This window comes from Lissotriton vulgaris, chromosome 5 (assembly GCF_964263255.1).
Source record: "Lissotriton vulgaris chromosome 5, aLisVul1.2, whole genome shotgun sequence".
In the NCBI taxonomy this organism is placed as follows: Eukaryota; Metazoa; Chordata; class Amphibia; order Caudata; family Salamandridae; genus Lissotriton; species Lissotriton vulgaris.
Window position 1 is genome coordinate 1926901798 of NC_141693.1, and position 24356 is coordinate 1926926153.

Here is a 24356-nt window from a genome sequence, read left to right on the forward strand (position 1 = left end):
GGAGTTTAGTATGCGGTTCCGTGAGCGTCATGCCCATGTTAAAGAAATTAGCATATTCCAAAACCCTTTTGCTGCCGACATTAATGACACCCTGCCTTCTCTTCAATTTGAACTGGCTGAGTTGCAGACCTGTGATGTGCTGAAAGACGCATTCAAGCCCGACTGTCTCATAGAGTACTATGCTTCCCTCCTAAACAAGACCTTCCCCAACATCAGAAAACACGCTATGAAGATGTCCACAGTTTTTAGGAGCACATATATCTGTGAGCAAACTTTTTCACGCATGAAGCTGATAAAAAATCCGACAAGATCAAGACTCTCAGATCAACACCTGCATCAGTCTCTGAGACTGGCTGTGACTGGAATGGAACCTGACATCAATCTCCTCACCAGTCAGATGCAAGCTCACACTCACACTGATATGGTAAGCCTGCTGATTTCAGTAACTATGAATATGAAAAAATGTCAGTATAGTAATGCTCTTATTATAGGCAACATGTTTCTTGAACAGTGGTGTCACATACAAAATGAGACTGCAGCATGTCATCTGCTGATGGGCTGCTTGTGTATTTTTATCTGCCATTCCTGAAGGGCCTGCATGCTTCCAGGACCACCCTAAAGTCAGCCTGTTTATTACAATTATTCTGTATTAATGTTATTTCACTGTGTGGCAAAAAAATTATCATCAGCTTGTGTTTTTATTTTTGAATCTAATCTATATCTATAAAATAAAAGGAGTATCTGTGGTACTGCAAATACACACAAGAAGACTTTCTATTACTTTTTTTGCAAACCAACAGGTGGCGCCAAGGGCCATCAAAGGTCAGCTGCAAAAAAACATTCATTATAATCTCCACAATAATACTGGTTGTCACTTTGGCCCATATCATTTCCTGTTATAAAACTGACCCCGGCCCCCCATCACAGAAAGGAAAGTTGATGTGGCTCCGCCGAAAAAAGTTTGGGGACCACTGCTCTAGAATAACTAACTAATGCTACCTCAATTATACCTTTCTGTATGCTTGCACCACCCATTAATGCTTCAAACGTACGAAAATACTAACTTTGATTGGACAGACCAGGGGAGGTGATCATCACACCATGCTTGCATTTTACTCTTTTAAGTTAGTCCTTGGTTATTAAACCTATCCCCTTAACTCTTTATTCAAACTTTATTTCCCACCCGCATTCACAATGTAATTGTCGTAAATTATGAAACCTTCTGCAGGTTCCCATGCATTTCAGCAGGCTGTCATTCTGGTTCTCACAAAAATATCCACTAGAAGCCTTAGACGAAGTTCAAGTTGATATGGCGTCTTCCAGCTAGGTTGCACTACACATGTGTGGCAAATGAGAGGGAATAGACTGTGGCTCATGACTCTGGGACCATAATAAGCACTATTGAAAGAGTCAAAAAGACTAGTGTTAAAATCAAAAATAAATGGTTTCACTGAACACCACCTATCTCTACTCTAATCCCATTTACTTATTACTATGCTTCCCGAATTAGCATTAACAAAATAGCTGTGTTTAGTTTTCCAGCAAGCAGGTGGCAAGCATGTAAGCTATTTTGTTACCTACTGAGCAAAAGCAGAAAGTTCCCTCCAAGCGATAGACACGTCATTCTACGTAGATGTAGTAGACGAGTGCGTACTAAATAATTTCAGTTTGCGGCCATCTTAGAATCACTCTTGAGTTACTGGTTAATAAAACACATAGGCAAGCTTCTTTGTAGCTAATGAGTGTTGTGAAATGCATGTTATTTCCACAATACAGGTTTAGTACGGGGTTAAAGGTTACATGAGAAGATTGCATCCAAGCAAGTCTTTTTTTCCACAAGTCCTTGCTCCATCACAGGTATACCTAATTTATAATGTAAATTAAATTATTGTACAGCTGTGGCTGTGCTCATTTCCAAATTAGACAAACAGCACCGCTATGTGATGGACTGTAACACGTGCTGGTGTTGACAATTAAGTGCCGGTGCCGGTGCCGAGCACCAGAAACCACCGGCTCAAATTAAGCACTGCCTGGGTTTCCTTGTGGACATTTTTTTTTTAAATCTCTATGATGTGTCCTTTTCACAGGGCTTTTTTCAATTTCATCTTGGACAATGGAGGCAGAGCACGTGGGGCTATGGTGCAACACGTACTATGAAAGGATTGAGGCTGATGGGGAGAAGAAAAAGAAAGTGCCATGAAATGGCCAGTGGTGTTCACATAGTGCTTTTTTGTTATGGTGGGTGGGTGCGGGACCTAACACTAGAACGGGAAGGAGAGGCAACATGGAAAACGTGTGGTAGGAAAAAAGTTAACATGGACAATGGGGGGTGGGAGAGAGCAGAGGGACAGAGGAGAAATACCAGATAGAGCCTGCTGCAAAAGATGCACACTGCTCTAACAAAAAGAAAAAATAGTTCCCAATAATGCCAGCAGTTGAAGGACACAAGTACTTGGTTCATGCTCCAGGGGAGGGCCACAAACAAGTAGAGGAAGTGGCGCTGACCAGCAGGGATGTAAGCAATTGAGTTTGACAAGAAGCCATCCACTGATAAGTAATGAATTGAATACATACTTTATACTCATTCAGCTTTGAACTGTCACCATGAAAAAGAGATGACCATGAACTAGGCAGCTTATATATTTTATTACTTTTTTCAGGGTACACGATGCTCTGCTCTGAGCCCTCCGGAATTAGTTGTGGAGGAGTGGAACCAGCGCATGATCGCCAGCGACCCTGAGGAAAAACATTTAAGTGCTGATCAACAAATGGTGACTTGAAAAATAGAAAGCGCCAGGGCCCGTTCTAGGATTTTGGGGGCCCTGGGTGAAGGGGAATGTGCCAGGTCGTTCTAATTTACATAAGTGACACCTTCATGGCTCTAGAAGCTGCTTTGTGCAGACTCCTGGGGCGTAGCTCCAGTCTCTGCCACCTACAAGCACCTCTTTCACAGCTCATATCGGGCTGAAGGTGTGAGAATTGCTTGGGGCTGAGAGTTAAAACTGTGCACACAGTAAAGTGCTGACAATGGGTTGTCCGCAGTGTCTCTCAACAGGCAGCCAAACAGGAGGCCTAATTGCAGGACACAATGCGTCTCCTTGCAACTGGCACAAGATGTGGTGTCCCCGTCCGATAGGTCTCCCCACACCCTCCCTTAGAGGCCCAGGGAGGGTGCCTATGCTGCCCTTGCCTAGCGCCAGCCCTGGAAAGCGCTGTATCCATGTGAAGCTGGTACCAGAGCCTAGTGACCCCCCCTGGGTCCGCGTCAGGCAGGCCCCTGGGCCTGGTGACCCCCCTGGGTCCGTGTGAGGCTGGAACCAGGGCCTGGTGACCTTCCCTATCCCCAACCCTTAATCCACGTGAGGCTGTGACTAGGTTTGTGTTTAATGTGACCAATGACCCTCTGTATCCATGTGGCCCAGAGCAGATTTGTTTGTGTTTGTCGAAGAAGTCTTCTTCCTGTTACAAAGTAATAACTTGTAAGTTGGCAGGGCGCATCCCGTTCTCATTAGGAACAAGTTATACCTCTCCTCGGCCTTGGCCCTGGGGAAGTAGGGTCACAGACCAGACAACCCCCAGAGTTCTTCGCGCAATCTGGGCCGGAAGGACATGTTGGGAGGGGGTAAAGGGGTGGGATAAGGGAGGGATTAGGGTGGGGTTATATAAGGTGCCGGATTGGAGGTTTCAGCCTCTTCCTGCACCTGGAATCACTGGGGAGGGGTAATTGAAAAGTTAGCTGAGGGTAGCTAATAGGGTAGGCCTTTCCTTTCAGTTTAGGCAGGAGCTGTAGCGAAGGTCGTTAGGCTGTATCCGGCAATACAGGCTTCTTACCTGCTGGGACACTCCATGGAGTAGCCGAGCGCTATATAAGACACCCATAACATTAACATTAACATATCTGGAACATGACTGAGTCCAATAATGAGGTGGTGCAGGTGCTGGGCCTGGCGGGCTGCGCTGACCTGCTGTGGCCCGGGGTCTTGGACCAGGCGTGGGTCAGCTTCAGCAGGGGTAGCGGTGGCAGCGTGCCAGAAGGAGCTGCCACAGTCGAAGAAACCATCAGCAGGCAGAGGGTGGGGCCAGCTCAAGCAGCTGCCGCCCAAAAGCTGAGGCCGGAGGCAGAGACTGTGCGCGCGACTATAGGGCGCTCTAGAGACAGAGATGGTGAGCTGAGGGGAAAGGCCAAGCAATTATGTATCGGCCCAGCAGCACGCTGGAGCCGGTACAGGGCAAGATAGTGAGGAGCGCCTGGGGGATGAGGTGGGCAGTGATAAACCCGCCAAGCAGCACGTGGGGCAAAGGGAGCTCCAGGGAGATGAGGCCCCTCTAGACCTCACAGTGTGGACTCTCCCTGGTACCAGCCAAAATAGGTTTGATTATGGGATGCCTCCCCCATGCAGTAAAGAAGTTAAAAGGGGTGGGGGTCAAGGTAGGCTCACAAAATTTGGAGGCAAGTGAGGGAGGGGCAGGGAACCAGGGTGAACCCCCCCTTTTGCCCAGATGGATAGGACTTGATCTTGAGGTCAAGATCCGGGAACAGCGCCGGATCATTCAGGAGACTGAGATGAAGTGGGACTCATTGTGTGCAGTTAGGGAGGCCAGAGGTGTTGAGACCTTGGGCAGGGGGCTGCCACCCTCATTGTGGGAGGAGGATACAGAACCAGAATAAGATGCAGGAGTAGATTTGGAAGGGGGTAGGTGGGTGTGGGTAAAGGAATATCAGTTGCCAGGGAAGGGATAAGGGACAGCTGTAACGGCGGAGAGACCCACTGGTGCTAGGGACCTCTCAGGTTGGAGCAGCCTGAGGAGGGGGCCAAAAACCGGCAGCAGAGGCCTGTAAAAGCGGGGCGATACCAGTGGGGCGCAAAACGGCCCAGAGTTGCTGGCTGGAAGCAGCAGGAAGGTCCGCTGCAGCCTACCCTCCAACGAGGGATCGGGCAACAGCGGCGGCGCCAGAAGAATGCAGCGGTGTTATTGAAAATATGCACTGAATTCTTCAGAAGTTTCTGTGAAGATTTAATGAGAGCACGGCTACAGCATCCACTTGAGTTGAAGTCCAGATGCAACTGGCATTCACTCAGAGGAATACAATTGAAGAACATTCTAAAAGAATATAGAACCAAGAACAAAAGTAAACGTGGCACATACTAATAGTTAAATAATGAAAAGGGAAAAAGAGCAGCAAGATGATAAATGTAGAATGCAACACATCTCCCTCATTTAGAAAAAACAAAGAAGAGAAAACAAGGCAACACATTGCATATCAAACAAAATCGCTAAATGCTTTGGGAGCATGTCTTACACGAATATCTGTTTTAATTCTGTGAGCAATTGCATCAGAGTTCTGTCCCTTAATAGGGCTCCTATTTTTGGTAATACTCAGGACATTTAGCAATTCTCCTTGTGTTCCATACCTTACCATGCTGAGTAATCACACTGTTACTGAAAGCTTTTGTAACTTGCATGTCTTTACCATATCTGTTGGTACCTTTGTTGATCAAACAAGGTTTAAGGATTTTAACCCAATCTCCAATTTTAATATCATGTGCTTTTGTTCTCCACTTTTTGTTGTATCATAAACTAGTTCTGTTTTGCTTATTTTCAACTCTTTTGGCGGTATCATGTATACACTTACTCTCTCGTGAACTTGATTTGCATCTCTCGCTAAACCACCATGGGCAAACACTGGATGCATGGTCGCTTTCCCCTGAGTAATTTGAAAGGACTGACTTCAGTGGTAGAGTGTGGAGTAATGCGATATACCCAAAGGCGTAATCCAATTTCCACTTTGTTTGAGAGAGTCAATCACATAACCCTTTAATACACGGTTGAACTTCTCAACCTGTCCATTTTCATGTGGTTTGTAAAGTGATGTAAGTCTATGTTTGATACCACAATTTTTAAGAAACAGTTCCATTTCCACAGAGGTCAGCTGTACCCCATTATCCGAACCAAGAATCGAAGGGCAACCTTCCCGTGCAAACATTTCTTTAAAGAAATTAATAACCGCTTCAGTGGTTTTTGGGACAAACTTTACTTCAGGCCACTTTGGATGATAATCAATTAATACTAACGCAAAACGTGAACTTTCAGGTAGTATGTGAAAAGGACCAGAAATATCAAATGCCACTGTCTCCCATGGATCTTCAGGCCCTTTAACAGCTTTAAGTGTTGGTGTATGAACTTTCAACATTTTCTCACTACAGACACATTCCTGAACTTCTCTAACAACCCTGTCTATGAACCTGTCCATACCAGGACAGCAGAAAGGATTCCTGATGAGCCGTTTCATAGCAGAAATACCAGGATAGGTTTTGTGGGATAATTTCAAAATAACACCTTGTACACCTTTTGGAGGAATACATTTTCCCTCCTTTAGTATAAAATTCTCTTCAATAACTAATTAATTAGCAACATTGAAAAACGGTAACAAATCTGACCTCACTTCATTTTTCCTTGGCCATCCTTCTTTAGTGAATTTCTTTAGACCACTCCACCTTTCATCTTCTTATTCACTTTTACCCCATAATTGTTCTGTGATATCTTGAAACTGTGCGGGAATAACATCATACTATAGAACCAAGAACAAAAGTAAACGTGGCGCATGCTTATAGTAAAATAATGAAAAGGGAAAAAGAGCAGCAAGATGATAAATGTAGAATGCAACAGGTGTGCATAGAAAGATTGAGAAGGTTTCAGAAGAGAGCGGTACATGAGGTGATGTGGGCGCCTGCAGAGGATGAGACTGAGATACTGTTGGATTATGGGGACGAGAGGGACGAGTTTAGAAGAAGGTGAAGTATGTGATTAGATTATATGTGTGCAGTGGTTTCTAATTTTCCAATCCCTCGGCCAACTCCAACGACATCACCCCCTCTCAAGCCCTCTGCGACTCCCTACCTCATTCTTCCACAACAAGATTGCAGACATCCACAACAGCTTCGACAACCAACCTGGAGACCAACCCACCCTTCCTTTTGCTGAACATTCTCCCCCCGTGAACACCCTTAATGACTGGAACCCAATCTCCACTGAGGACACAATCCGCCTGATGAATTCCATCCACTCAGGATCCCCCACAGACCCATGTCCTCACCACATCTTCAACAAAGCAGACTCCGTCATAGCACCGCACCTCCGAGACGTCATCAACTGCTCCTTCAACTCCGCCACCTTCCCGGAAGACTGGAAACACGCTGAACTCCCCGCCCTTCTGAAAAAACCCACAGCGGACCCCACCGAACTCAAAAACTACCGCACCATTTCGCTCCTTCCATTCCCGGCCAAAGTCATCGAGAAAGCTGTCAACAACCAGCTCGCCGCTTTCCTCGAAGCCAATAAATCCCTCGACTCCTCACAATCTGGCTTCCGAGCAAAACACAGCACTGAGACCGCCCTCATCGCAGCAACAGACGACATTCGAACTCTACTGGACAATGGAGACACAGTCGCCCTCATCCTCCTCGACCTCTCTGCAGCATTCGACACAGTCTGCCACAGCACCCTTTTACAACGCCTCAATAACATCGGAATACAAGGAAAAGCACTTGAATGGATCACCTCGTTCCTCACCGGAAGAACCCAGAGAGTCCGCCTCCCACCATTCAAGTCCGAGGCCACTGAAGTCATCTGTGGCGTACCACAAGGATCCTCACTCAGCCCCACCCTCTTCAACGTATACATGAGCCCCCTCGCGACCATCGCCCGCCAACACAACCTCAACATCATCTCTTACGCGGATGACACTCAACTAATCCTTTCTCTCACCAATGACCCCAGCACCGCCAAAACTAACCTACACGAAGGAATGAAAGAAGTTGCCGAATGGATGAAACAAAGCCGTCTGAAACTGAACTCAGACAAAACAGAAGTCCTCATCTTAGGTACATCCCCCTCTGCATGGGACGACTCTTGGTGGCCGGAAGCCCTTGGAAAGCACCCATCCCGACAGACCACGCACGGAACCTAGGCGTCATCCTGGATTCTTTACTCTCAATGAACAGACAAGTCAGCGCCATATCCTCATCCTGCTTCAACATCCTTCGCATGCTCAAAAAAACATTTCACTGGATCCCCACCGAAACAAGGAAAACAGTCACCCATGCTCTGGTCACGAGCCGACTGGACTACGGAAACACCCTCTACGCTGGTACTACCGCTAAACTCCAGAAGAAACTTCAACGAATCCAAAACGCCTCAGCCAGGATCATATTAGACATCCCACGCAACGAACACATCTCTGGTCACCTTAAAGACCTCCACTGGCTACCCGTCAATAAGAGGATCACTTTCCGACTGCTAACCCACGCACACAAATCACTCTACGACATCGGACCAGAATGCCTCAACTCACGACTGTCCTTCTACACCCCCCCCCGCCAACTACGTTCTTCCAGCCAAGCCCTCGCCACTGTACCCCGCATCAACAAGACCACCATGGGAGGCAGATCCTTCTCATACCTGGCTGCTAAAACATGGAACTCACTCCCCGCTTACCTTCGCCTTACCCAGAACCACCTAGCATTCAGAAAGCAACTTAAAACGTGGATATTTGACAAGTAATCCTCCTCCCCTTTCTAAGCGCCTTGAGACCCTCTGGGTATGTAGTGCGCTATATAAATTCTCTGACTTGACTTGACTTGACTAGGGCGCCGGAGAAGGCAACCAGGAAGGTTGGTGTTTTGCAGGAGGCAAGTGCGGCCAAGGAAAAGTTGAGGACGTTTGGCCCAAAAAAGGCTGGCAACCTGGTCAAAGAGAAAGAGACCCATGGAGGTTCAACACTTGAGGGTGACTGGTGGGCAGCATTGAAAGGGGGGCGGAAGGCCGCTAGGACAAAATCCTGCCGGTATGTGGGTGTGCAAGACGGGTCTGTCAGAGACTCTGTGGGGCATGTAGGCGCAGCAGCGGCTCCTGCGATTGGCACAAAAGGCAGCGAGGGGAAGTTTTCAGTTGGCGCGAGTGTCCAGACAGACAAGATAGAAGAAGGTGACTGGAAGGCTAAAGGGGATGATAAACACCACAAAAAAGCTACCAAACATGGGCCTGGCTATGCTGTTGTGGTTGCATCTATCTGACAAAACAAGAAACATGATATGCAAGCATGAATACGTTGACATATTCAAGATGCTCCTTATGGAGATTCAGGCAAAAGAGGAGGAGGGGGAGCTAAAGAGGAGGCCAAGGGTTCCCATCAACATGAAGAACTGGGACTCAGCTTTCCTAATATACGCTAGCATTTACTGTGAAAAACATTTGCACAGGGCTATCTCCTTACTGAAGTATATGAACAATATACGGAAGGCACAGATGCCCTTCAGGAGTTTCGCATGGCTGAGCTACTATGAGGAGTTCAGGGCCAGGATCAGCATCAACCCTGACAAACCATGGGGGAAGGTTGATCAAGAATTGTGGATGCCGTGGATGTCACCACGCAATCCTCATCATCGCCTCACACGGCGAGTTGGTTACTGGTGACGTAGCGGTCCTTTCCAGCGCGTCTAAGTGCTTTATTTTATTAAATATTTGAAAATTCATATCTCCGGTTCCCTACATTGGATTTCTGTTGTTTTGGTGTCATTCTAAAGATAAAAATATTTTCAATTTCTATAAATTGGTAGTGGTTTTTTATTATGTGTTGTGTCTTAATTATTAACTGAATTGGTGTTTTTAAATGCTTTACATACCTGTCTTTGAAGTTAAGCCTGTCTGCTCGCAGTCACGTTACCAAGGGTTGAGAATAGGAATAATTTTCTGAGACCTATGCCTAATCCTACTATGTGTTAGTTGCCTTATTGCCAGTGGCAAACCTACATTTGGCCCTACCAATAACCCACTTTCCAACAATAGGTAAGCCACCCAACTGCAGGCCTTTCGCCCTAAAGCAAGGTGCACTATAGCCGATGTGTGGGCATATCAGAATGAGCAGTTATGCTCCTACAATGTCCCGTCCATTCTGTGAAGTTGTAAGTGACCAGGGAAGCCATAAAGAGTACTAACAGTTTCCTAGCTCTATGATGGCTTCACTGATTTCTAGGGTGTTTGGTACCTAAATGTCTTGTCTTTATAAATCCTCACTGATGCCAGTGATGGATTTATTATAAATTCACACAGAAGACCCTTTAAGAGGACCCCCTGAAAACCCACCAAACCCTGGTGTGGTCTCTGACTTGTTTTGCCAGCCTGCCACCATCAGACATGTTTCTGACCTCATAAGGTGAGAGCCAGCGCTCTCAGAAGACAGAGACAATCCCTGCTCTGGTCAGAGGTGCTTCACACCTCCTTCACAACAGGATGGCCTTCCTGGGCAGGAAGCTTCAAAGGAATTGCCGCCTCCAGATAGTGGGGGAGGCCACACAACCTCTCCTGCTCCAGGTTTGGCAGGAGGAAAGGTGGGAAAATTAGTTTGACTAGGAGGAGGGTCCCCCCCTTAGCCTGCACCACCCTAAGGGCAGGCAGGTGAGTGTAACCCCTCTCCTGAAATTCCACCATGTTTGGATGGTGGAAAAACAACTTATAAGGGAAAGGGTAGTGCCCCTTCCCACAGAAAGTGGTTACTAGAGGGTGTACATCCTAAAGGTAGGTAGCCTATTGGCTACTACCTGCCTCCCTATGTAATGCTCCATAATTCAGTATTTAGGAGGTGCTCCGAGACCTGAACACCAGATTTTACGGACAATAGAGGACCAGGGAAAGGACTCCAAGAACCCTGGAGAACCTGCAGCCTTCATGAAATCACCAAGAAGCTCCACAGGCATCAATCCCATGAAGTCCAGTTTGTCGACTTGCTGCTCCCTGATGACCTCGATGCAGCACCAAAGCAAGAAAAGGTACAACAGTTCCGGAGGATCAGATCTGCCTCTCCACCAAGTTTGGAGGCACTAAAATCTACCGGAGTCAAGGCGTACCAATACTCGGGTGACCGGACCCCCAACGGCAATCACAGAGAAGAAGAGTCCATTGTGGATTTCCAAAGCACCAGAAGCAAGCACCCATTGAGGGCCATTGAGACACCCTAGACCCACTTCCTGAGTGGCCAGCTGTCCAGAAATCACCTCTCCAAGTTGCCTGCTCTTGAAAGCGAGGACCTCAAGACTCACCATGTCCGGCTGACCTGTTCTCTTTGCACCAGGCCCCACCTCCTCCCTCCAAGGAGAATCACCAGACTTACCTGTGAGTCCTCCTGTGTAGGGTACTTTCAAGTGGCCTCCTTTGTCTTTGCACACCAGTTTCCAAGACCATCAGCACTCTGCTCCTGGATGATCCGGGAAGCTCCCGAATTCCTCCTGCTGGAACTTTGGGCCTGGTCCTGAAATCGACCTAAAAGAAGAAGGTGAACTTTGTGAAAGCATTGCCTGGTTTTATATGCGTTTGTCTACTTCTTTCTCATGACTTTCAATGGTGTGTAACTGCGCACAAAAGTGATATCTTTTCCGAACTTTGAAAAAGCATAACTCCAAAAGTACTTACCTTAGAACTGTGTGCATGGTCTTAAAAATGACATACAAATTTACTTTATTTTTGTAAATTGATCTCGGATTTATTCTTCAGTGTGTGACTCATCTATTGCTTTTGTAAGTACAACAATGCTCTGATAAGCCTAGCTGCTCGCCCACTCTACCACAAAAAGAGAGTTAGTATCATCTACTTATACCTCTGTATACGAATTAGGGATTCACCGAGCTCTCGTCATAGTGTACTTCATTTTAGTGCACTGTGCAGAGAGATGGCTTCCTACAGCCAATGCTTGATATAAAATTATACTACACCTTTTTTGGAGTGTGTGCCATGGAACTTCCATATAAAATCTTCAAACTTCGTTCTCTGCCATAATCACCTACAATGGGTATCTCCATAGGCTTTTGGCTGCTAGGCTAAGTGAACCAATTGTCACTGTGGTTATTTTGATGCCCCAGCTAAAGCAGTGTGCCAATACCTGCCATCTGGAGTATTATTTACAGTTCTAAAAGGCACATCTGGAGTGTTGTGACATAGTCTGGTGTTGTGTCCTGGTTTGAAGGTCACATCTGTAGTAGTGTGGCCAAACCTAGAAGCCACATCTAGAGTGTTCTGTACAGTTCTGAAATACATATTTAAAGTGTTGTGTACTAGTCTGGTGTGTGCCCTGGTTTGGCTACCACATGTTTAGTAGTGTGCCCATACCTGGAGATAAGATCTAGAGTATTATGTACAGTTCTGAAAAACACATCTGCAGTGTTGTGTCCTGGACTGGTGTTGTGTCCTAGTCTGGACTAAGGACTCCACATCTGTGGCAGTGTGCCCATTCTTGGAGCCCACATCTACAGTGTCATGTATAGTTCTAAAATACGCTTGTGGAGTGCTGTGTCTGGTCTGGAGGCTATTCTATAGTAATGTGCCCATATCAACGTCTAAAATATTGGGTACAGTTCTGAAAGACACACCTGAAGGGCCGTCTCCTGGTCTTGTGTATCCTAGTCTGGAAGTCACTCCTGAGGTAGTGTGCCCAACCTGAAGGTCACATCTAGAGTATTGTGTACAGTTCTGAAAGACACATCTGAAGTGTTGTTTTGTCCTGGTCTGGAGGCCACATCTGTAATAGTGTCCCCATACTTGGAGGCCACATCTAGAGTATTGTGTACTGTTCTGAAAGACACACCTGAAGTGTTGTTCTGTCCTGGTCTGAAGGCCACATTTGTAGTAGTGTCCCCATACCTGGAGGCCACATCTAGAGTGCTGTGTATAGTTCTGAAAGACCAAGGAGAAAAGGCACCCCCTATGTAATTTTCCAGGTCCGAGAGTAAGCGGGAAAGACAATTACTGTAAAGAAGAACTCTTGTCAGACCTATATTTCTTTATATATGCCCATATATAAAGAAATATAGGTTTGACAAGAGTTCTTCTTTACAGTTACAGTTCTGAAAGACACATCTGGAGTGTTGTGTTGCGTCTGGTGTTGTGTGTTGTGTCCTGCTCTGGAGGCCATATCTGTACTAGTGTGCCCATACCTGAGGCCACATCTAGAGTGCTGTGTACAGTTCTGAAAGACACATCTGGAGTGTTGCGTCACGGTCTGATGTTGTTTTTTGTCCTGGTCTGGAGGCCGTATCTGTAGTAGTTTGCCCATACCTGGAGGTCACATCTGGAGTGCTGTGTACAATTCTGAAAAGCACATTTGTAGTGTTGTGTTGCAGTCTGGTGTTGTGTGTTGTGACCTGGTCTGGAGGCTGCATCTTTAGGAGTGTGCCCATACCTGGAGACCACGTCTGGAGTGCTGTGTTCAGTTCTGAAAGACACATCTGGAGTGTATAGAGGGCACTTCCAGAGAGTTGTGTCCAAGTCTTGAGGCTTACCATGGGAGACAGTTTAATTCCGGGATTCAAACACGGTAAAGGTGTGAGAGGTTATGGGTGAGACATAAACACTCCTCCTGGGCATAGACATGTCCATACCCCTGGGTCCGGAGGAGGAGGCAGGAGGCAGCTAGACTAGTAAGAGGGGCATTAAATGCCTGAGAGGTGTGAAGACAGGAGAGGACATATTTAGACAGAAGTGTGGATTCTGAGCAGAGGGCACTTAGGTGAGATTTATATAGGGAGGGGGCACAGGCACGTCTTTTTCTCTTAAAGAGTATAAATCAATTGAAGGCACATCACCATCACACCGTAGTGTTTTTATTACTTTCTGTTCAATAGTTTAAAAGAATAATAAATAAATATGTTTAAAAACAAGTTCACATTATAACTAAAGATGCTTATAGGAAGGACTCGCTTTCTACAAGTTCATTGATAAGTTTAGAATGAAAAGTCGCTCAAAAACAAACCTCAGGTGTCAGAGTGTTTGCAACAGACAGGTGGGCAGACAGGCTGCCCCCGGTATGCTCTACCTGCCACCAGCACCCTCCTTTCTTTGTAATTATTTTACGACCCAGCTTCCCCCTCAGTCCCACTCCCGCCCTGTGGTGAGTCCTGAACACTGAGCTGCGGGGAGCTCCCACGGACACCTGCTGGAGCTCCCTGGCACACCCCCTTCCATGCCTTGCCTTCTCCCTTCCTCCCCTGCTCTGCCCTCACGTGGTACGTGCCGGCCTCCATAGTACTGTATCAAGAGCAGGCCTTCCCCAAGCGAAGTCAGGCTGACCTCCAGCTCTGTTTTTCTTGGTTTGAGGGATGTTTGTTTGGATGCCCTGCCTCCTGCCACCTCCCTCTCTCCATGCCCATCCTGCCAAGGCTGTAGAGATTGCTTCACGCTCAGCAAGAGTATAAAATGTAGTGCAGAAGCCTTGGCCCTGGCATGTCTCTGTAGCCATGCTCACCGCCCTGCTGCTGGTCGCCTTCGTCCTGGTGAGCCTCATGCTAGGCCGCTGCTGGAAGCCCAGCGGTGACCGGGGGCTTCCATCTCCTCCGGGCCTCCCCTTCTTGGGTAATCTGTTGGACTTGGCCCGGAATGACCTGCCTGTGCACTTTATGAAGCTGGCCCGCCGCCACGGGCCCATCTACAGGCTGCGCTTTGGAGCACATGGTGAGTAGCCGGGGTCTCCAGAGATCCGTGGCCTCCTGGACTAAGTAGGGCCAGTGGTTGTCCAGGGTCTAACAGGGGTCTGGTTCAGTCGTCCACCCTCCTGCATGGTCTGCCGCCAAGTGGTAACTCCAAAGTAGTCCAGGTGCGGAGTTGAGATCCTTGGGTGGGTCGTGCCCCTGGCTTCTCTCACCAAGTGTAGAGGTGCAGTCAATGTTCTCTTGACACCGCGCACTCAGCTAGGGAAGGTGGGCGCACAACATTTACTGGGGCATCCTCATCGCCCCCTAAGCTCCATGGCAAGTGTCTGTCTAAGTTGGGCACGCAACTTCAACTGGAAATCTCCATCACCCCCTATGGTCTGTCCAAAGTGGGCGCGCAGGTGCCGGATCCGTTAAAGGTGAGGGCACTTCTAATGATGCCCCTCGCCTCCTCCCTCGGTTTATGACAGGGTGCTCTTCTGGTAGACACAGCCACAGAAGGTCTGCTCTCAGGAACGGCTCATGGTGGGTGCACACCGTCTCCTAAAGGCCTTCGTCATCTCTCAGCATCTTCATCTAGGGTCTGTCCATGGTGGGTTTGTGGTAGAGCCCCCCTCCTCTGACCATTAGCCATGCAGCCCTTCTTATGTATGCCTGACAAGCAGTTCAGACTCCTTTCCAAGATGGCGCTGGTCCTGTTCCGTGTTCTCTCGTATGATCATAGAATTGAATGTTAGCTCAGGGTGCAGACCACATAAGGAGGGGATGGGGGAGAAATCACCTGCCAGAACCTTGTAGTTTCATATGACGCTTGAGAGTGCATGCGAATTTTCTTCAGAAGTCTGTAATGCAACTGGAGCTTATCTAAAGCGCTCTGATACCTTCGGGTCGAGTTCGGGCTATATAAAACTGCACAAAAAAAGTGCACGTTCTCTCCCTTGAGGCTGCTCTAAGTAGAGCCCATTCTTGCTGCATGCTGGGGCCCAGCTGAGGTTCTATGCACCCCCCTCGCCCAAGCATCGGGGTCTCCGTTCCCAGCTCAGTGGGCTGAGCTCCAGTGCAGTCCTTTCCAGTCTCAGGAGCCAAGGATGGTCCCGAGCAATGTGCTGTTTATCAGGCAGGGGGGATGTAGGCGCTATTTCATATGACGTCGGGCAGTGAGCAGATGGTACAAACCGGGTGGTGCTCAGCTCCCGTGAAAAAAATTGCTAATCTGAACAAATTATTATCTTTGGTGTTTTCCGACTGTTTTTTTGTGACATTCAATAGTAAATAGTGTTTTGTGTATGCATGGTTTGTATGAGAGTGTGAGATTGGAGTGCTAATGTTGATCAACTATGTTTGATTGTTTTTTCTAATTTTGTGTATTTTACGGAAATGTCATTTTTATGAATTGTTGTACTGTGTGTTCTATCCTAATCTGTGTATTTTGGTGAATCATAACTAACAAAAAAAAAAATTGAAAAGATTGCATGAAAAATAAAAGAGAGTCAGATTGACAGACTGTCAAAACTCACACCTAAGTTTAATTCTTTGTGTGTTGCAATCAAAGGGTATTGATAATTTGTAGGTAAGGTACTGGCATTTGTTTAGTTGTTTTTGTTTTTCAGCTCCCATGAAAGCATCTCTCCTGCTTTCACAGGGCCCAACATGTGTTCGAGATCTCCGAAAGGCTCCGTAGAAAAGGCCAGATGTCGACCCTGTCTCCTAAACTGACACCCTGTGTAATCTTGGGCAAATTACTACTTAAAATTAACCTGGCAATATTAAAATACACGTGTCAATGTCCACTAGAGCTGCAGCATTCACTCGAGCCCAAGGCTTGCTGTTATTCTGCCCCCAGGAGGCCATGCTGGGGTGTAGCTGGTTCTGCCAGTGCTTATCTCCTTCACATTCGGGTCGATACTGCTGTATCGATGAATGAATGAATGATGGTTATTGTTGTAGAATTGCAAGCACATTAATGGAAAGCTTACTTGAACTACTACTGAGCACTGGTGGTTACTTGGAGGGGAGAGGGCATTCCATCCCATGTATTTTATATGATTGGTGTGAAGGTAGAGATATTGACAAATAGAAATCAGTCATGACCCTCTTCCCACTAAAAGGGTCCTCTCAGAGCGAACTGCTAGCTCACACTACATCTCCCTCAGAAGGGAGGGCTCCGCTAGTTCAGGTTGGTCTGTTCCTTTCTGCAAGTGGCCAAGACATACGGTTAGTTTGTGTCTGGGTTTGCGCAGCGAGCAAAATGCATAGTGCAATGGAATGGAATGTCTCCAGCGGTTTACATTCGCTCGATCAATCCATCCACAAATGTTGCTTTTCTCATCATTCCATTTTATTGCTCTATGTTTTTTTGGGGTTGTGCGAATGAATGAGTGCATAGTATTACCACTTCGAAAGTCTGTTTCTTCCCTTTTTACATCGGACGATCTTTCCCTCTAAGTGAATGAGTGAAGTAAAGTTATTATTAGTGGAATGTTTTTTTGATCTGGAATGCATGTTTTTGGTGTAGGAGTCCCCAGGACTTTGCCTAGGATTCTTTTAGGTGGATGTATGTCCTTCTTCCGGTCAGTATAGGTGATAGCAGAATGGTATTGTTGTCTGTCTGATGTTTCTGGGCTGATTGGACATTTGTGTTTTGTAGAGTGCGTTTGGTGAAATGGTGGTCTCCTTGGTGGTTAGTGCTGTTTGGAGTGACGTCATAGCCAGATGTTTGGCATATTTGTGCTGTTAGATGTGCTGGTGTATGGGAGATGTGCTGTCTCAAGTCTTCTGTTGCATTGAGTGTAGGAAGACTTTAGGGCTTCGCTTGTGTCCCATCTTTTGGTGGCTGGTATCTCTAGGAGTGAAGAGATAGCCCACTAAACGGCGTGTCTTTGTTGAGTAGAGCTTTTGTGTTATATTTTGTGTTTCAGATTGCAATTCCGTCTAACTGTTTTAGAGGAAGGTGGGTTGTTTTTCACATAGGTGTTCTACTGCATTTCTATAACCTTTTCTTCTTTCATATAATGCGTGTCATATCTTGGTGCATAGGGTACTCAGAGTTCGGGATTACATAATATTTCTTTGGGATGTTATTTAATTGCAGTTTTATGTACTTTGATCCAGGGCAAGAAAAGCTGCTGATACCAGCACAATGGCTAGTTGTTATTCTTACAGGGGGTTTTCTGAAAGTACAAGATGTTGTTTGTAATGTGTGTTGTTGGTTATTGATCTGTCCTGTGGCTGTGTCCTGTAAGTAAGTACAGAGATTGTTATTAATGTTTGCTGTTGGTTGGTGATCTGTCCTATGGGTGTCTGTCGGGAAAGCACAAAGCTTGTTTCTAATGTGTGCCGCTGATAGTTGATTTTTAGTGTGTGTGTGTGTAGGATAAGTACAAGATGTTTTTTCAAATGTGTGGTGTTGGTTATTGATATGTCCTAGGGTGATATGTCCTAGGGTGTGTTGGGTAAGTACAAGCTGTTGTTTCTTAAGTGTGTTGTTGGTTGTTGGTCTCTCCTGCAGGTGTGACGGGTAAATAACGATGTTGTTTCTAAAGTGTGCTGCTAATAGTTGCTTTCTAGTGTGTTTGGGATAAGTCTGAGATGTTATTTCTAATGTGTGTTGTTGGTTGTTGATCTGTCCTTTGGGTGTGTCGGGTAAGTGCAGAGTTTGTTTCTAATGTGTGTTGGTGGTTGTTGATCTGTTCTGTGAGTGTGTTGGGTAAGTACAGAGGTTGTTTCTAATGTGTGTTGGTGGTTGTTGATCTGTTCTGTGAGTGTTTTGGGTAAGTACAGAGGTTGTATCTAATGTGTGTTGGTGGTTGTTAATCTGTTCTATGAGTGTATTGGGTAAGTACAGAGGTTGTTTCTAATGTGTGTTGTTGGTTGTTGATCTGTCCTTTGGGTGTGTCGGGTAAGTGCAGAGTCTGTTTCTAATGTGTGTTGGTGGTTGTTGATCTGTTATGTGAGTGTGTTGGGTAAGTACAGAGGTTGTTTCTAATGTGTGTTGGTGGTTGTTGATCTGTTATGTGAGTGTGTTGGGTAAGTACAGAGGTTGTATTTAATGTGTGTTGGTAGTTGTTAATCTGTTCTGTGAGTGTATTGGGTAAGTACAGAGGTTGTTTCTAATGTTCACTGTTGGTTGTTGATATGTCCGGAGTGTGTCGGTAAGTACGAGAGGTTGTTTCCAAGCTGTGCTGCGAATTGTTGCTTTGTAGTGTGTGGGATACGTATGAGATGTTGTTTCTAATATGTGTCGGTTGATGATCTGTCCTGTGGGAGTGTTGTGTAAGTAAATTGGTTGCTAGTAATGTGTGTTGGTGGTTGTTATCTGTCCTGTAGGTGTGTTGACCTTCTTCCCACTAGCAGAGGTTGTTTCTAATGTGTAATGTTGGTTGTTGATCTGTCCTTGGGTGTGTAAGGTAAGTAAGAGAGATTGTTTCTAATGTGTGCTGTTGTTTGTTAATCTGTCTTGTGGTGTCAATGCATACATTAGGTAGGTGGGATATCACTTAGTTTAAGAGGGAAATGAGTACAGCCAACCAAATGTATTATCTGCCCTTTCATCCAAGGAAAGAGCAGCTGGATTTCTTTGTTATTGCATGGTATAAATGCCAGGAATTAGTTTATTATCGTCAACGTGTGTTTTTATCCTCTGACATAGATTATGTGGTGTGTCTGGTTGAGCGTCTGAAAGGATTATTTTGCTGCACACTGAGCTCTACATCTTATCATTCTGTGGGATGAATTAAAATAAAAACACATTTTAACATAGAAATCACCGCCGCAGTGTTGTCATTTAACAAGTATAAAATAAGAAGCACACATTTCATCAAGTTCACTGCTATTCAACGTGGAGACCTCTCAAGCATGAAGGGCTGAGTTGGCCGGGTTGGTATTTTAACTTGGCCCTAGACTTGAGTTGGCTTATAGATGGCCACAGTGACTGCTGTGCTCGCCCACCCATCGCGCAATCCGAGTATTTATGATTTAAAAAGCTGAATTTTCGAATTTCATGGTTACATTCTTCCAGAACAGTGATGTGAAGTATGAAGTATGAAGGAATTTTGCAGTTGCAAAGCCTGCCATTTCCAAATCAGAGGGTGAGCCTCAGTACTATTGAGAACAGGCGTTTAATGAGTCTGCTTGGGAGAGGATATGAAAAGGATGAATCACAAATATGGATTAAGGGGTTGTAACCTCAGTTGCAGGCGCAAACCATTGATCAGTTACTGATCCTCAGGTCTGGGTGGTATCTGATTAGTAATGTGTAATCACAGTCTGGTAGGTACGGCAGGGACAGGCAAGGTGGGAGGAAAAAACTGGGGGTCTCTCAATGTAATTAAGGGCGTGGCTTAATTTGTATTTTGTTTGTGTCATTGCATCCAGATATAGGATGCAGCAAGTAACAATATACCTACAACAAGTCAGGGCTATTGGCTTTATCAATGGTTGTTAGTTTCGTAGGATAAATAAACAGCAGCTATGGCTTGTATATAATATTGAAAAAGCTTCCACTTAAAGCCCTGGTGACACCACGACAATGTTGCTGCTCCTGAGTTTCAAAAAAGAAGTGAAATCCAGAGAGAAAATGACTCTCTTTAAAGGATTTCCCTTGCCCTACATCGCTCATCTGGCATGACGTAACATCCGTAAACCTCGGTGTGCCTGCTGTCACTGCAGTCCGGACAAAAACGGACCGCCTGTGCCAGGGGACGAAACAGAGCCCGATAGAGACCCGTTTTGAGGCCCTCTTTTAAAAACTGCTGGTGCTCAGACCCAGTGAGATCCAGCCCACTTAAAGCCCTGGCGACAGGTACACTTTCTAGTCCCACCTGTCGTTGGAGTCAGAGAGCCTGGTTGGTTCAGCAGGGCCAAGTACACACCCGGCTCTACCTTGGAGGTGTCAGTGGAGTCACATAGTCTTGTAGGTACGGCAGGGCCAGGTACATGTCTGGCTCTCACCTGGAGGTGTCGGAATAGTCACAGAGTCTGGTAGGTGTGGCAGGGACAGGTACATGTCCAGCTCTCACCTGGAGGTGTCGGTGGAAACACAGAGGGGCATATTTACAAGCCCCTTGCGCCACCAGTGCGTCACTTTTAGTCTTGTACCGGTGACGCATTTTATTGCTCCATATTTACAAGGATAGGAAAAACCACCCTGCGTGGCTTTTCCTGTCCTATTAAATATGGCCCCTTTGCACGCAGCACTTTGTGTGAAAGTGGTGTTCCATGGGTGTTGCTGTGGGTGTTCCCACCCAGCACCCATGGAACCAGACACATTCCCAGATTAACGAGGAATCGTAAATCTGGAAATGGTGTGAATGCTACACCTACCCAGGGGAGGCATAGGGAGACGCACATATTTCTATGTGTGCAGCATTCTGCAGCACACATAGAACGTTGGAAATCTCCTCTAATGGTTGTTTATGTACAGGAAGGGTTCCCTTCCTGCACATAAACAATCATTGAAACAATGTCGTTTTTAGGTCTCGCCTACGTTGCGCACATGCGCTGCATAGGAGACCTCTAGTAATCGATTCCCCTTTTCTGCCAAAAACGTGCACGCTTTGCATAGCTTTCAATGGCAACGCGTGCACGTTTGGCGATTCCCTTGCGGGAGCGAGCTTTGAAACCATCTGCTTGTAATTAACAGATTGTTCCTGCTCGCTCCCGCAAGGGAAACAGGTGCAGGCTCCCTCCTCTCTCCCCTCCCCTGCTGCCTCTCGTCAAACTTTTTTTTTTTTTTACTTTCAGCGAGAGGCGCGCACGCTTGTTCTCCTACTCCACCCTCTCCCTGGCTCTCTGCCCCCATCGTTCCATCTCCTTCCATCCACTTTATTCGTCCTCTCCCCGAGTCACTCCCCACCTGTCCCGCCTTGCTGCCTGCCCCCCTTTCTCGCCCCCCCTCCGTCTCACGCTTCTGTCCTCCCACTTTGCCTGCTCTGCACGTTCTATACACCACAACACTTTCTACCTCTGGGTCTTATCTGCCCCCCCGCCCCATCAGTGCATCTGTGCCCGTCCCATTTTCTTGCCCTTCACCCTATTTCCATCTATCCAGAAGCACAATCTTCGCTTCCCGGTCCCGCTATCTCCGTTGCCCACCCTTCACTTTTTAGCACCCTCTCGTCCGACCTGCTAGTTCGACCCTCTCTTTCCACTGCTGAAGTATGACCAGCTCCCTCCCCCATCCATCACCCTTCCAGCACCCTTGTCAGATCGCCCACTGTATGACTGTCAAACCCCCACTTCAATCTTATCTCACCATCACCTTCCTCCTCGTGTATAGCGCTTACAAGCCCTAACGAGACCCTAAAGCGAGCCGCACCCCCCTCATCTCACTTTGCAGCCGTCCCATGTTGCATCTGCTACCTCCATCACCGGGCCATTAACCTTTTAAGTCCCAACTTTATCCAGTTGCAAATGATTGTCATGATGCGCAGTGGTCCATTTGGTGCCATTAAAGAAACCCCACCACTCATTTTGTGCGCCATCTCGCCCTGAGGGGCCATTCTCATCTCCAGCTGTGCCTGTACTCCCCCCTCCCTCCATGCTGTACCTCCTCTTGCCATCCTTCTGCTCCTCTAACCCCCTCACTTCCTACTTCCTCCTCTCCCACATCCTTCCACTTCAACTCCGTTCTCCTGAAATTTGCTCGCATGTCCGTGTATTTATCTTTTATCTGCTACAGCCTCGTTTCTTTCCTGGTCTAAATACACTACCGCATTCTCCAAAACCACCCCTCCCAGCCTCAAACTTCAGGTCACGATACCCTAAAGCCTTATAATTGCTCGCATCCGGACCGCCCCCACCCTGTGTGGAGTTGATCTTCAGAGACCACGTGCAGCGAAGGCTAGATGAGGGAGAGAGGCAGTGCAGTCATTGAGAGGGTGATGGGGGGGCGGCCTGTGAAATCCGGGGAATGTTTGAGAAGTGTGGCTCACTGGTTAGAGCAGGCAGACCCTGAAGCAGAGGTCAGACCCGGGACCAGGGTTCAATTCCCGACGCGGCAGGGTCTTGAGCTCAAATGTCCATGGACTCGATAATTCTCGCTTCGGTGCCTGACCTAATCATGGGTTCACACTCTGCAACTCTGGGCATTAAGCTTGCTTAATCTCCACAACGGCCCCCCGCGGCGGGATGCCTGGCTTTCACCTTGGGGATGCCCTGTAGGGGCTATCTCACAGGGAAAAGCCAGGACGGGTTCCCAAGGCAAGCGCGGAGATACCCCTTCGGGGGTCGATTCAGGCGCTATATAAGAAACATAATAATAAATAATAATGGGGGGCGCATCCTGAGAAATCTGCAGTGTGGGAGGCGGGAGCTGTGCAGTAATCAGAAAAATGCATTTGCCAAAGGAGAAGTGAACAGCGGAGAGTGAAAGCGGGTTCCAACAGAAGTTATGCAGTACCGGGGGATTTTAAAAAATGGAATACATGTTAACAAAAAAAACAAGCATTGCCTATAGGTCTCACTTGTGAGACCTTATAAGTATTTAGTTATGCAGCACCATATCCTTGGTGCAACAACATCAACTGTTGCATGGCTAAACACTTCTAAGGTCTCAAAGGCGGACCTGTTGGCTATGCTAATGCTTGCAAAAACCACAGTTGATGGACAGAATGCAGAACAATGTCATACATTCACCCCAGTACAGAGATCTGGGCCTAAATACATCGTTTTTTTTGCACTCCACACCTCCCCAGTTCAGACATGGCCATATGCAAATCAGTCTGACCCTGTGCCTCATGGGAACAGTCCAGCCCGAACTGCCAAGCCATGCCTTCCCTGGACCGGAAACAAGCTTCCGAGGACCGGTTTCTGGCATTCCAGCCGTCTTCAGCCCGGCTTGCTTGAATCCAGTGGTGTGGAGAGCATGGGACTCACGTCTGAGCATACCCATCCCACCCGGGGTGACAATTGCAAAAACCACAGTTGATGGACAGAATGCAGAACAATGTCATACATTCACCCCAGTACAGAGATCTGGGCCTAAATCCATCTTTTTTTTGCACTCCACACCACCCCAGTTCAGACATGGCCATATGCAAATCAGTCTGACCCTGTGCCTCATGGGAACAGTCCAGCCCGAACTGCCAAGCCATGCCTTCCCTGTACCGGAAACAAGCTTCCGAGGACCGGTTTCTGGCATTTCAGCAGTCTTCAGCCCGGCTTGCTTGAATCCAGTGGTGTGGAGAGCATGGGACTCACGTCTGAGCATACCCATCCCACTCGGGGTGACAATTGCAAAAACCACAGTTGATGGAGAGAATGCAGAACAATGTCATACATTCACCCCAGTACAGAGATCTGGGCCTAAATCCATCGTTTTATTGCACTCCACACCACCCCAGTTCAGACATGGCCATATGCAAATCAGTCTGACCCTGCGCCTCATGGGAACAGTCCAGCCCGAACTGCCAAGCCATGCCTTCCCTGGACCGGAAACAAGCTTCCGAGGACCGGTTTCTGGCATTCCAGCCGTCTTCAGCCCGGCTTGCTTGAAGCCAGTGGTGTGGAGAGCATGGGACTCCCGTCTGAGCATACCCATCCCACTCGGGGTGACAATTGCAAAAACCACAGTTGATGGACAGAATGCAGAACAATGTCATACATTCACCCCAGTACAGAGATCTGGGCCTGCATCCATCGTTTTTTTGCACTCCACACCACCCCAGTTCAGACATGGCCAATGCTTGTTCAACTTCTATGCATGCTAATGCAGCACACATATAACTTGAAAAACGGCATTTCAGATTATTTTTGTGCAGGAAGGGAACCCTTCTTGAACAAAAACGATCTCCCCACGACGCAGGCATCCTTGCACCATGGTGCAAGGGTGCCTGAGCCAGCGCATGGCTGTAGATTGTGCGCCAGCGCAGGGGAAGCACAGAG

The 24356-nt window shown here is 47.1% G+C and overlaps 1 protein-coding gene across 1 annotated transcript in view; it reads left to right on the forward strand.

The window, feature by feature from the left end:
• Window positions 1-14272: 14272 nt before the first annotated feature.
• CYP21A2 (cytochrome P450 family 21 subfamily A member 2) overlaps window positions 14273-24356 on the forward strand; it is a 104146-nt gene continuing 94062 nt past the window's right edge. The window contains exon 1 of the mRNA XM_086924528.1: window positions 14273-14496. Coding sequence (XP_086780654.1) covers window positions 14283-14496 — 214 coding nt within the window. The 5' untranslated portion in view covers window positions 14273-14282. The remainder of the gene's footprint in view (window positions 14497-24356) is intronic.